General features: G+C 39.3%; 1 protein-coding gene across 10 annotated transcripts in view; it reads left to right on the top strand.

Moving 5' to 3' along the window:
* Window positions 1-15,022, top strand: part of Dab1 (DAB adaptor protein 1) — a 1,106,217-nt gene that overhangs the window by 1,024,940 nt on the left and 66,255 nt on the right. For all 10 annotated transcript variants that reach the window (XM_074079997.1, XM_074079998.1, XM_074080005.1 and 7 more), the window contains one exon: window positions 14,750-14,881. In XM_074079997.1, the coding sequence (XP_073936098.1) occupies window positions 14,750-14,881 (132 nt within the window). The remainder of the gene's footprint in view (window positions 1-14,749; window positions 14,882-15,022) is intronic.

A 15,022-nucleotide genomic window follows, 5' to 3' on the forward strand; every position in this document is an offset into this window, starting at 1 on the left:
AATTACAGGATTATTTCTTGCATTTTGCAATTTAACATTACAGGATTATTTCTTGCTTCTTACAATTGTTTTCAAACACTGAAAATCTTGCTTTCTAACAATGTATTTATGTATTTGCCTTATCCATATATATATATATATATGTATATCCAAAGCTATTTCAAAATTACAGTTCCAGTGTTGATCGCTACTGACAATAAGCAAGGAGTACACTTGGACATTTGAGGATCAATGAAATTTGCTCAACGCCCAGGTCCCCTGGTATTATTTGGGTAGGTCACTTGTTTCCAGCCTATTTCCTTCTATGACAGGGATAATAACAATGAATGAATTGTTCAGAAATCCCATGGTCATGACAGAAAACTCAACTTCAAATGTCTTAAGTAAGAGAAAGAATTTACTAATTCATATAACTGAAAACTACAGGGCTAGGATGGCTATGATAGCTCACACCTATAATCCCAGCTACTTGAGAGGCACAAATTGAGAAGATCAAGGTTAACAAGACCATAGCTCAACCAAACAACTGTGTGTGATGGCGAGCACCTGTTGTCCCAGCTACAAGGGAGAATAGGTAGGAGGATCACCATCTGAGGCCATGGTCAAAAACATGAGACTTTATCTAAAAAATAACTAAAAACATCAGGTGCTGGTGGCTCACACCTATAATCCTAGCTACTCAGGAGGCAGAGATCAGGAGGATCGAAGTTCAAAGCCAGCCTGGGGAAATAGTTCTCGAGACCCTATCTTGAGCTGGTGGAGTGGCTCAAGGTGTAGGCCCTGAGTTCAAGCCCCAGTCCACAAAAATTTTTTAAAAAGACAGGTGCATGGCTCAATTGGTGAAGTGCCTGCCTAGCAAGCATATGTATACATATATACACATATATGGTGTGTGTGTGTGTCTGTATATATATATATATATATATATATATATATATATATATATATATAGTTAAATCTGCAGAAATGACAGGATCCAGGTTCCTATATGGCATCATAAAATTTGAGACTCTAACTCAGCTCCTTTCCTTTTCTCATGACTTGATTTCCCAGTAGCTCTTTCTCACTACCCTTTGGTTACTCCCAGACTATTAACCCGTAACTGCAAGCAAGGTCTCACCTGAGGCCTTGAACACTATATAATGTTGGTGTTTGAAAATCACATTGTGTTAGAAAATCACAGTGTGACCAGGTGCCAGTGACTCATGCCTGTAATCCTAGCTACTAGGGAAGGCAGAGATCAGGAGGATCCTAGTTCAAAGCCAGCCAGGGAAAATAGTTTGCAAGACCCTAGCTCAAAAATATTCAATGCCAAAAAAAAAAAAATATACTCAAGTGGTAGAGCAGCTACCTAGCAAGCATGAAGCCCTGGGTTCAAATCCCGGTACAGCAAAAAAAATAGATAAAACAAAAAGCCAGTAATGTAGTCATTACATAATAAAGGCATTAGAATTGAGACTCTTAAGATCAGTTGCCTGGGAAAAAGACAAAAAGTTACAAGCCTACCATCTACCAGACTTACTGCTAGACATGTTAAATGGTCAACCTTATATCCCTATGAGAATGGGATAGTTCCCGTTTTACTGGCAAAAAATCCTAAGGCTGTGTGAGACAAAGTGACTTGTTCTGACTACAAAGCCATGGAAGGAGTCAGATACTTCCCTCACACTACATGGGTTCTAGAAATAGGACAGAACTACATCCCACTCCTCAGAGCCCATTGTACTTTGAGTAAGGTGAGAAGGGAGGACAGCTAGGGCAACCCACTACCAACTGTGATGCTGCTGAAGCTGCATCCCAGCTCATGGAAAGCAGTGCTGAGGCCAGTTTCCCTGTCTAAGGTGGTTTGTACTCCTCCTGAACAGAAATCTGCTTAGGTGCCAGTTTTGATTACTAAATGATTAAGCGCACCTGCCTCCTCTTTACCTGTTAGGCAAATTTAAGCCCACATCACAGGTCTAGGATGCTCTCAGCTCCTTAACTAGTTCATCCCCCTGTTTGCAGGCAAGGACTTTCTGCACATCTTTCCTGATCTGTATTTATTGCACATATTTAGAGAGCTGCTAAGAAGCTGTATGTTATAACTGCTGTCTTGTTGTGAAATTTACAAAGGAATTAAAGAAATGCTGAGGGCTAAAAAGGATGCCAATATTTTTGGAATTGTACCTCCTCATTTTAATTTTTGAGGAAAATGAAGGCTTAGAGAGAGAAACAGATAAAGAGCTAGTGGGGCAAGAGGGGGATCTGGCATGGACTTATACCCTAGATCCTCTGGACAGATTCATTCCTTACAACTATTCACTTAAACATAATGTAGTGAAAAACTCAGAAAGACCGAAAGTGGAATGGCAGTTGCCAGGAGCTTGGCGGGGACAGACTAGGAAATTGTTCACTGATATACAATGTCAGTTTGGGAAGATGAGAAACTTCCGGAAAAAGATGAGAGAGTGATAGTTGTAGAACATGTGAGTGTGCCTAGTGCCACAGACTTGTGTACTTAAAAAACGATTTAAATGCTAAATTAGACGTTATGTATATTTTGAAACAATGAAAATATATGTACTGAGTACTTACACATAATACTGAATACATAAGGCACTATACTTGATGCTCAGAATAAGATGAGGGAAAAAAAATGTTGTTGCACCCTTCCTGGAGGTAACCCTTGTGGTAGAGGTAAATACTGACCAATGCACCCCCATAAACCGAACAACAAAGTGAGGAATTCCCCATCTACCACCCTAGTGGAAAAGCTCAGGAGCTGAGAGGACTTGGAGCTAGCATAAGAGCCTGGGCTCTGCTGGCAAGTCCGGGAAGCTTTGGAGAAGAGACATCTGTACTGAAGTCTGAATGGGGAGGTGTGAGCTTTATCATGTGCAAGCACCTGAGGTAGGAGTGTGTGTGGTCATTTGCAGGACAGAAAAGCAGTGAAGGTAGCAGGTAGGGATGACTGTGCTGAGAGATCCTGAGGAAGTGGTCACAACCTTGCAGATCCTTACAAGGATTTTGGTCTTTATCCTAAGAGGAATGGGAAGCACTTGCTGTGTTAAATACTGGAAAGCCTTGATATAACTTGCCAGACTTTTCTGTACTCAGTCCCTTGTCAGTGTGGCAAGGCTATCACAGCAGGGGCCGACATAAGTACACAAGGAAAAACTAAGGCTCTTGCTCTAATTCAAGCAGGAAACAGTGGCTTTGTGGCCTGACTTCTGGTGGTGGAGATGGTGAGGAATGAACAATCTGGAAGATATTCAGAAGGCAAGTCTAAGTCGTGGAGGGATGAGAGTGAAGGAGGCCGAATGGGGTCAAGGATGGCTTGTGTAAGTGGATAGATGACCTTGTATGCATTAACTTCAAATATGAAAGAAAAGGAATTGTATATTTTTGTTTAATACACAAAATATTCATTGTAGAAGCAATTAGTATAAGTAACCACCATATTTTAAAAATCACTAGTAATCCCACCACTCCAGAAGAATGCTTGTTTAGGCCACGCTGATAGACCTCAAACTTCTTATGCACATAGATACAGATACGCAACCGTTTTTCTCCCAAAACAGGATCATATTAACATGCTACTCTGCACGTGCCCTTTTTTACTCAACAGGATGTTGCAAATTTGTTTCCATAGCAAAAAAAAAAAAAAGTACTTCTACAAGATGATTTTTCTTTTCTATATGACGTAGTATTTCATTGTACAGCAAAATGCATTTGGTTCAACTAGTATTCAACATTTTGGACATTTTCAACATTTTCACTGTTCTAATAGCACTGCAGGGAATATCTGGTATCCAAGTCTTCATCCGCAGGTTGCATTATTTCTAGACAATTAAATCTCTACAAGAGGAATCACAGGGTCAGTTTGTGCATGTCTTTAAGGCTTTGAAATATACAATCAGCCTTCTAGAGAAGTTGTACCAAATCGTGCTTCCATTGATAACAAAAATACCCATGGTGGCTGACACAAGCCCTCACCATGTGCTGTTATTCCAAGCACTTTATATATATTAGCTTATTAATCTTCCTCACTGCACCATAAGAGAGATGCTGTTACGATCCCTGTGTTACATGCAACCCTAAGTTATAATTGCCCAGGAAAACATGTTTCCCCACACATCGTCAATGCTGTGTATTATCTGTTTTTCTCTCTCTCTTCATTCTGATGGGGGGAAAATGCATCTTATTTCTATCCAGCAGATTTTATGTGAATCAGTTTAAAATTTCCTACAACAGTTGAGGTTCTATCTCATTCTTCGTATTACACAGAAAAGCAAAAGAAGTCTGAGATTGTCTGAGTGACCATGTCAAAGCTACCCATCTGGCAGATGGTGGCGCTTAGCTTTTGGACTGCCTTCTCCTTGGCTCCAGAGTCTTTATCTTTCTCTCCTTATCATACCGGCTCTTCAGCTAGAGAACATGTTATTCATGAATTTGATCTTGTTCTTGAGTAGAATATTTGGGAAGGTTTCAGATTGTTCCCAACCAGGGAACAATTCCCTCTGACCTGCTTTATTTAGCAGTTGATAATGGAGTGCCCAGGGGCTGATACAGAGGTTGTCTCCCAACACTGTTGGCAATATGATACAGCAAGCCCATCCAAATATATGTTACAAAAGAGAAAGGCCTTCATAATGAGCCTGGGCCTCCCTTTGTCTTGTGAGGCTTTAACTACTGTAATTGCTTTTCATGTGAAGTAGTGTATTTTTTTGTGTATCTATTTTTATTCTGTGTCTGTCTGCTTATCTGCTTTCTTCTTGTTGTGTTTTGTGTTTTGTTAACTCACTTGGATCCTGGTGGGTGTTTTTCTTGTGAATAACATTGCCTTGAGAAAGGGTGCACTCTCATACACACATACACACATGATCATTTGAAGGCTAAATAGGGTAGAATTTGTTCTTTAAAAATAGCTAATGGTAAAGTCTGAGGCAGATGACTTTCTAATCTATACTGTACTTAATTGGCTGTATTGAACCATACTACAAATTAAGTCTTCTCTGTAATTTATTCTGTCAGACAGTACCCTCCAAACAGTTTGATACTTCATTTAAACATTGGTAAATGGCTCATGGAACTGCAAAGAAAAAAAAAGACATTTAATGATGAAAAGAAACCCTCTGTTCACAGAATGAATCCTATTGGAATGTCATGAATTAACCCAGTTCATTCATTCAGGGAACATTTATTGAGCACCTACCTTGTGCAGCACTCATCTTAAGATGGGTTGGCTTGCCCTTCTTTATCTCTTGCCTCCCTGCCTTTCTCCTTCCATCTCTCCTCCAGTAATCATTATGTTGCATTTATTGTTCAAAAGGAACAATGTTAGGAGCTGGAGTAGGATTGAGGAGGGCCAGACATGGATCTGTCTTTGAAAATCTGATACTCCCAAAGTGGAGAGCAAACATGTGTGCAGATGCTCTTCACAGAGTCCTGTGCTCAGGACATTAATGGTCCATGTTTCCTTCCTAGAGTGCCCTTTCTTCCTTATTTTTCTGGGGAACTCCTCATTTATGTTTCAAGATTCAGTTCAAGGTCACCTTCTTTGTCAAGTCTTCCCTGATGCCCTTCCCTCATCCTGCTCCCATCCTGTGAAACACGCTGTGCATACCTTTAATGTAGAGCTCATCATAATATGCTGTGATTGTTGTTTCTTCACCTGCCTGTTTTATGGGAGTGTAAGCTCCTTGAGGAAGAGACCATGGTTTAATTATGGTTTAATTATGTACATAGATGTCGCATGGAACACGAGACCTAGAACATAGTAGGCATTCAATAAATGCACATGAATAACTGGATGAATGTACAGATGTGAAACAAAGCTGGGAAGTGCAAAGCGTACTATATAGAAGGATAAATGCAATGCAAGGGGATCTAGGGATGGCAAGTACTACTAATGGAAATGGTGGAGTCAGGGAAGGCTCCCTGGATGAGCAAAATGTTGACACAAGGCTTTGAAGCATACATATGGTGTAGTTATGTATATAGTATAATTGAAAAACTATATATAAGCACAGAACAGGAGAGGAGGGCAATCAGCAGAAGAAAAAGAAATGAGCAATAGCACACAGGTGGGAAGTACAAAGTCTAAAGGCAAATGAAAAGCTCCTTAGGCTACTTGTAGTACAGGTTGCCTGAAGTTCATTTAAGGGAGGATAGTAACACTGGACTTAGGACACTGATGCTTAGATGATTCTTGGAATTCTTTAGTGTCAATTTTTATCCACAATGTAAGCAAGGAAGAGCAGGAGAAATAAACGAGGCTGTGGCAAAGAGACATAGTGTTTTTGAAGACTATTTTTGGAACAAATACATGTTTTAATTTTTGGTCATAACCTAATATCTAGAATAAATTTCTCTAAGACAACAACTGTTTTTAACAAGAAATGTGGAAGAGGGGTGACAAGAATTTGCCTTTCTTTTACCTTCCCTTCCACTCCAGCCCAGACTTCTCTGAATGCTCTCCCAACACTACCTCCTGAATACCCTGTCATGGTTCAGAATTCCCCACAGAAACACTCCTGAAATGAAGCAGCCCTTCTCCTGTGACCAAAGTACTCACCTTGCCTTTTAGCTTTGACTGCTGAACAGATATCACTCAAAGAAAAAGTCAACAGCATGTCCTTAAAGAGACTCTCAGGAACTGGATGTAAACTGTTCTAGGTCATACTGACTGACCCTTTTCTTTGAGATTCTGTAGCTGACCTTTACTCTACACCTTCTGATTCATGACAGTCTGACCTCATGTTTCTGCCAGAACCCCAGACAACCTCAGTTCTACCTCTTATCCACTTCTCCCTTTCTCTTGCTTCTGCATCCTAACTCATAAGGAAATCATCCTTTGGTTGTTGGATGAGGGAGACAGGGGATTAAGGAAAGGAGAGTTTCCTTCTATGTAATCCTGTTTCTTTTTCAATGCTTTGTTATTCTGAGTAGGAAAGAAGAGTCTTGGGTTTAGTACCAGTTCTCCAGTATAATCTTTTGCCCTCAGTCCCTTCATGAATAAACTCAGAGTTGAACTAAGTAATGTTTAAGGTTCCTTCTGACTCCAAGTGTCTTTGATTGTGCTGATTTAATCGACTTGAAGACATGGGGCAATTTTGAGGCTCAGTGAACAAGTATTTGCATGATGCTCTGAGTTGCTAAAATGAATGTGATAATACAACTGTGGGATTAGCCAAATTCTAATGGATTTGTATTTCCAAGTGTCTATATTATGTCTGCATGGTTAAGGCCGGGGAAAGTGAAGACATATTCCCTCACTGACTGTTAGTTTCCAAATGAATGAGACACTTTCAGAGCAATCCTTTTTAACATGTCATAAAATTAACTACAGGAAAAGATAATACTACAAATATCTTTAAGCACTTCATGCACGCACACACAGCTACACTTTGCAAGGCAATATTAGGTATCATCAGGCATTAAAAATGTTTTGATTTTAAAACACTTAATGAGGATTCCCAGATAAATTAAAACATCTCCATCTGCTGTCTTGCATGGTAGGTGATATTTTACCATTGCACAATCATCTCCAAATCTAATTCCACCAGGAAGACTTCTAATCGCAGTTTAATTTTAGAGCAATATTCTACTTGGCAATCAATAAAACACTGTCGTCAAACTTTGATTTAATGGGAGACTTGGATAACATTCTCCACATTATGCAGTGATAGAAATACATTCAGGAAAGGAAGAGAAGAAAAGAATGCCTTTGTCTCCCATTTTCCCCTGCTGCATATCATTCTAGCTTACAAAAGCATATAAATCAATACCCCAATGTTGTGTGAATATAAATCTCATCAATTTTACATCATTAACACCATGAAAAAGCTACTGCTCTTTGAGCAGTTTTCCCCTGCTAGCTAAATATGTCCTCTTGATAAAACAAGAGTAAATGGATCCTTATTATTTTACTAACAAGCACTTCTTCATCAACTTTATTTGTGTCAAAATTCATTAGAAGCATGTAGTGTCTTATTGCCACTTGAGGGACTAGGGTGACTGAGCAGTGACATAAACCTCCAAGAATGAGGTCAAGAGAACAGTGAGCAACTTGAACAGGATGTGAAGTCAAAGAGAGGGTTCTAAGAGTAGTCAGGGAAGTGAGTGAATGATCAGATCCTAGAAGGTTAAACCAAGGCAGAATGTTCTACTGCCCCAGATAGTAAGAATGCAGTGGACTGAGGAATGGCCATTTTGCAAAGGGTATACTCAAAAACTAAGGTGATAGACATCATGAGAGAGCCACTATGCCCACTGTGGCTTTTGAGGTCGGAGGTTCTAATAGTTTACAGGATATGGGGAGATAGAAGAAGACCATAGCATGTGTACTCCGGTGGTTCACAGTGCTTTCAGAACCAACTTCCCCCATGATAACATTTCTCCCACCCTCCCAAGATGAAGAACAAAGATTTTTGTCCCCTAGAAAACTGCATTTAAGTCATTTGTTTTCCTTTTCAGACTCTTTCAATAGTAACTAATGGCTCAAATATAAGATAAGGAATATAGCAATACTAAGCAGTTGTAATTCCAAATAAACTTATTTTCATGTATGTGGACAAAGAAATGTATAGACTTTTGAGGAATAAATATAAATTTTGGTTTTACCTTCTGAAATTTTGAAATTTGCTTGGAGCCTCTTTTATGACTTTTAATGATCCCTATAGATCCAGGACTTTTGAGTTACGAGCCTTAGCCCTGGCACACACCCATTTCATTTGCTAGGGGAATAAACTGGGCCTCAGCGGGAGCTTTATATTTACTAAATGGTTAGAATTTAAGCCTCTTGATGCCCAGTATAATGAGAAATCCCATTTTAAGGATTTTGAACTTACCACAAGTACCCAGTTGCATCTATAAGTCTTTACAGAGTACTGTTTAATGATGATTGCTATAAGTAGGTTTAGTGTAGGAAAATAACCAGAAAGATCATCATCACCTAATAGGGTGGTAAACATTATTTCTTGATGCTCAAATAATAAAGGCAGAAGTTTAATTTCAAAAGATTTTCAAATTACTGATCATCAATTCAAATTTACTTTAATTCAACAACTGTAGGCCAGGCACAGAGCAAGTTGCTAGGGTGACAGAAGTCAGGAAGACAGTCTGGTGGGGATGAGGCCTCCAGGACACCAAACAGACCAGATCAAAATAGAACTACCCCACGACATATCATCATTAAAATAACAAGTTCAGAAACTAGGGAAAGAATATTGAAGGCTGTAAGAGAGAAAAAACAAGGAACATACAAAGGTAAACCCATCAAAATCACAGCAGACTTCTCAACAGAAACATTAAAAGCAAGAAGAGCGTGGGGTGAGATCTTCCGGGCACTGAATGAAAATAACTTCAACCCCAGGATACTCTACCCAGCAAAACTATCATTCAAAATAGATGGAGCAATAAAAATCTTCCATGATAAGCAGAAACTAAAACAATATGTGACCACAAAGCCACCACTACAAAGGATTCTTCAAGGGATTCTGCACAAAGAAAGTGAAACCCAACTTAACTATGAAAAGACAGGCAGCACCAAACCACAGGAAAAGAAAAAGCAAGACAGTAGAGAGTAACATCAAGTTAGATACACACAATCAAACCTTCAAACAACTAAGACAACTAAATGGCAGGAATCACCACATACCTATCAGTACTAACACTTAATGTTAACAGACTTAATTCACCCATCAAAAGGCACCGCTTGACGAAATGGATTAAAAAGGAAGATCCAACAATTTGTTGCTTACAGGAGACCCATCTCACTGACAGAAATAAGCATAGGCTAAGCATGAAAGGCTGGAAGAAGATTTACCAAGCCAATGGCCCCCGAAAACAGGCAGGAGTAGCAATACTTATCTCTGACAAAGTAGACTTCAAGACTAAAAGCATATATAAACGCCAACACAGTGGTTGTGGGAGACTTTAACACCCCATTATCATCAATAGATAGGTCATCCAAACAAAAAATCAATAAAGAAATCCAAGATCTAAAATATGCAATAGATCAAATGGACCTAGTTGATGTCTACAGAACATTTCATCCAACCTCTACACAATATACATTCTTCTCAGCAGCCCATGGAACCTTCTCCAAAATAGATCATATCCTAGGGCACAAAGCAAGCCTCAGCAAAAATAAGAAAATAGAAATTATACCGTGGATACTATCTGATCACAATGCAGTAAAAGTAGAACTGAACAACAAAAGTAAAGACAAAAAACATGCAAACAGCTGGAAAATAAATAACGCATTACTTAATGAAGAATGGATCATCGATGAAATAAAAGAGGAAATTAAAAAGTTCCTGGAAGTCAATGAAAATGAAAACACAACCTACCGGAACCTATGGGACACAGCTAAGGCAGTCCTGAGAGGAAAGTTTATAGCCATGAGTGCATATATTAAAAAGACTGAAAGATCCCAAATCAATGACCTAATGATACATCTCAAACTCCTTGAAAAACAAGAACAAGCAAATCCCAAAACAAATACAAGGAGAGTAATAATAAAAATAAGAGCTGAAATCAACAAAATAGAAACCAAAAAAAAAAAATACAAAGAATTAATGAAACTAAAAGTTGGTTCTTTGAAAAAATAAACAAGAATGATAGACCCCTGGCAAACCTGACTAAAATGAGGAGAGAAAAAACCCAAATTAGTAGAATTAGGAATGCAAAAGGGGAGATAACAACAAACACCATGGAAGTCCAGGAAATCATCAGAGACTACTTTGAGAACCTATATTCTAATAAATTTGAAAATCTTAAAGAAATGAACAGATTTCTAGATACATATGATCATCCAAAACTGAACCAAGAGGAAATTAATCACCTGAATAGATCTTTAACACAAAATGACATTGAAGCAGCAATCAAGAGTCTCCCCAAAAAGAAAAGTCCAGGACCTGATGGATTCTCTGCTGAATTCTATCAGACCTTTAAAGAAGAACTGATACCAACCCTCCTTAAACTGTTCCATGAAATAGAAAGGGAAGGAAAACTGCCAAACACATTTTATGAAGCCAGTATTACACTTATCCGCAAACCAGGCAAAGACACCTCCAAAAAGTAGGCCAATCTCCTTAATAAACATTGACGCAAAAATCCTCAACAAAATAATGGCAAACCGAATTCAACAACACATCAAAAAGATTATTCACCACGGCCAAGTAGGCTTCATCCCAGGGATGCAGGGTGGTTCAACATACGAAAATCAATAAATGTAATAAACCACATTAACAGAAGCAAAGACAAAAACAACTTGATCATCTCAATAGATGCAGAAAAAGACTTTGATAAGATCCAACACCATTTCATGATAAAAGCTCTAAGAAAACTAGGAATAGAAGGAAAGTTCCTCAACATTATAAAAGCTATATATGACAAACCTACAGCCAGCATTATACTTAATGGAGAAAAACTAAAACCATTCCCTCTAAAATCAGGAACCAGACAAGGATGCCCACTATCTCCACTCCTATTCAACATAGTACTGGAATTCCTAGCCAGAGCAATTAGGCAAGAAGAAGGAATAAAAGGAATACAAATAGGTAAAGAAACTGTCAAAATATCCCTATTTGCAGACGACATGATCCTATACCTTAAAGACCCAAAAAACTCTACTCAGAAGCTTCTAGACATCATCAATAGCTATAGCAAGGTAGCAGGATATAAAATCAACATAGAAAAATCATTAGCATTTCTAGACACTAACAATGAGCAAACTGAAAAAGAATGTATGAAAACAATTCCATTTACAATAGCCTCAAAAAAAATCAAATACCTAGGTGTAAACCTAACAAAAGATGTGAAAGACCTCTACAAGGAAAACTATACACTTCTGAAGAAAGAGATTGAGGAAGACTATAGAAAGTGGAGAGATCTCCCATGCTCATGGATTGGTAGAATCAACATAGTAAAAATGTCGATACTCCCAAAAGCAATCTACATGTTTAATGCAATTCCCATCAAAATTCCAATGACATTCATTAAAGAGATTGAAAAATCTACTGTGAAATTTATATGGAAACACAAGAGGCCACGAATAGCCAAGGCAATACTCAGTCAAAAGAACAATGCAGGAGGTATCACAATACCTGACTTCAAACTATATTACAATGCAATAACGATAAAAACAGCATGGTACTGGCACAAAAACAGACATGAAGACCAGTGGAACAGAATAGAGGACCCAGATATGAAGCCAAACAACTATAACCAACTTGTCTTTGACAAAGGAGCTAAAAATATACGATGGAGAAATAGTAGCCTCTTCAACAAAAACTGCTGGGAAAACTGGTTAGCAGTCTGCAAAAAACTGAAACTAGATCCATGTATATCACCCTATACCAAGATTAACTCAAAATGGATTAAGGATCTTAATATCAGACCCCAAACTCTAAAGTTGATACAGGAAAGAGTAGGAAATACTCTGGAGTTAGTAGGTATAAGTAAGAACTTTCTCAACGAAACCCCAGCAGCACAGCAACTAAGAGATAGCATAGATAAATGGGACCTCATAAAGCTAAAAAGCTTCTGTTCATCAAAAGAAATGGTCTCTAAACTGAAGAGAACACCCACAGAGTGGGAGAAAATATTTTCCAGCTATACATCAGACAAAGGACTGATAACCAGAATATATAGGGAACTTAAAAAACTAAATTCTCCCAAAACTAATGAACCAATAAAGAAATGAGCAAGTGAACTAAACAGAACTTTCTCAAAAGAAGAAATTCAAATGGCCAAAAAACACATGAAAAAATGCTCACCATCTCTAGCAATAAAGGAAATGCAATTTAAAACCACACTAAGATTCCACCTCACCCCTGTTAGAATAGCCATCGTCAGCAACACCACCAACAACAGGTGTTGGCGAGGATGCGGGGAAAAAGGAACCCTCTTACACTGTTGGTGGGAATGTAAACTAGTACAACCACTCTGGAAAAATATTTGGAGGCTACTTAAAAAGCTAGACATCAATCTACCATTTGATCCAGCAATACCACTCTTGGGGATATACCCAAACTACTGTGACACAGGTTACTCCAGAGGCACCTGCACACCCATGTTTATTGCGGCACTATTCACAATAGCCAAGTTATGGAAACAGCCAAGATGCCCCACCACCGATGAGTGGATTAAGAAAATGTGGTATCTATACACAATGGAATTTTATGCAGCCATGGAGAAGAACGAAATGTTATCATTTGCCGGTAAATGGATGGAATTGGAGAACATCATTCTGAGTGAGGTTAGCCTGGCCCAAAAGACCAAAAATCATATATTCTCCCTCATATGTGGACATTAGATCAAGGGCAAACACAACAAGGGGATTGGACTTTGAGCACATGATAAAAGCGAGAGCACACAAGGGAGGGGTGAGGATAGGTAAGACACCTAAAAAATTAGGTAGCATTTGTTGCCCTTAACACAGAGAAACTAAAGCAGATACCTTAAAAGCAACTGAGGCCAATAGGAAAAGGGGACCAGGAACTAGAGAAAAGGTGAGATGAAAACGAATTAACCTAGAAGGTAACACACATGCACAGGAAATCAATGTGAGTCAATGCCCTGTATAGCTATCCTTATCTCAACCAGCAAAATGGCTTGTTCCTTCCTATTATGGCTTATACTCTCTCTACAACAAAATTAGAAATAAGGGCAAAATAGTTCCTGCTGAGTATTGAGGGGGTAGGGGGGAGAGGGAGGGGGCGGAGTGGGTGGTAAGGGAGGGGGTGGGGGCAGGGGGGAGAAATGACCCAAGCCTTGTATCCACATATGAATAATAAAATTAAAAAAAAAAAGGTTTTCAAATTACTGATCATCAATTCAAATTTACTTTAATTCAACAACTGTAGGTCAGGCACAGAGCAAGTTGCTAGGGTGACAGAAGTCAGGAAGACAGTCTGGTGGGGATGATGGACAAAGAATGAGGCAAATATGGCCAAGAAAGAAGATCTCTGAAGACAGAAATCCAGGCTGCTGTGTGCAAGCTTCTACCAGTAGTTTCAACATCACTAAAGTTCTGTAGAAACCCTGAAGAGGCAGGAAATACCCCTGCAAGGAAAGGAAGGCTAACTTTGTTGAGGGAGTATTTCAAGTCTGGGTGTTATTTCAAGTGGCCATTGAGAGAGAGATGGGACTTGGAGGGGTGGATAAGAAAAAACAGTAGGACCAACCCATGAAAAAAGCCTCAGAAATATATACAGCCTCACCTCTTACCCTTCAATGGTGACTTTGAACAAAATAGGGAAAGTCATTTACTTGCCATACAGTCTACCACCTGCCAGGAAAGTGCTCTACCCATGCAATACTTGGTCCTGAGTGTTAATGGCACCGGTTCCCGAGAGCCATTCAGGATGCCTCCTTCACCACAGCATGCAGAAGCCTGGGTGTGTAATTCTGTTAACAATTAAGCCCACGGTCGGACTGGGCTGTGTCATGGGGAGTGACTAAACAGAAGCACACTGGCTGAATTACACGAGTAGTTCTGGCAAGCAGAGTGAAGCCACCTCCACAGATGCTTTTTCAGCATATGAGCAGTCCTGTTTATTTCTCCGGTCTCAGCATTGAGACCATGGAAAAGAACCTCCACTTTTCAAGGGCAGACACAGCTCTTTTTCCTTCCATCTGTACCAAACAGCTTTTCTAAAGCCTGCTAGGCCCTTCACAGATAGCTGAAACACATCTCTTATTGATCTGCAGCTCCAAGTAAACATTTCCTAAAACATGCTCTTCCTTTTGTCTCTGATAGGCCCTTCAGCATCATCATGCTGTTCATGAAATTTCCTACATAGCAAAGGACATCACAGATCACCGGGCCTTTGGATACGTTTGTGGGAAGGAAGGGAATCACAGATTTGTGGCCATAAAAACAGCCCAAGCGGTAAGTATTTGTTTCTAAGGAGGGTACCTTTCCTTGTAACTCTGGGAGACAGCCCCATCACTCTACTGATCGTCCAAGGCCAACTTCGATGTGTGACCACGTGGTGTGTCACCCCCAGCCCTGATGTGCAGATTCCAACCT

The sequence above is a fragment of the Castor canadensis genome, chromosome 7, assembly GCF_047511655.1.
Source record: "Castor canadensis chromosome 7, mCasCan1.hap1v2, whole genome shotgun sequence".
NCBI classification, from domain to species: Eukaryota; Metazoa; Chordata; class Mammalia; order Rodentia; family Castoridae; genus Castor; species Castor canadensis.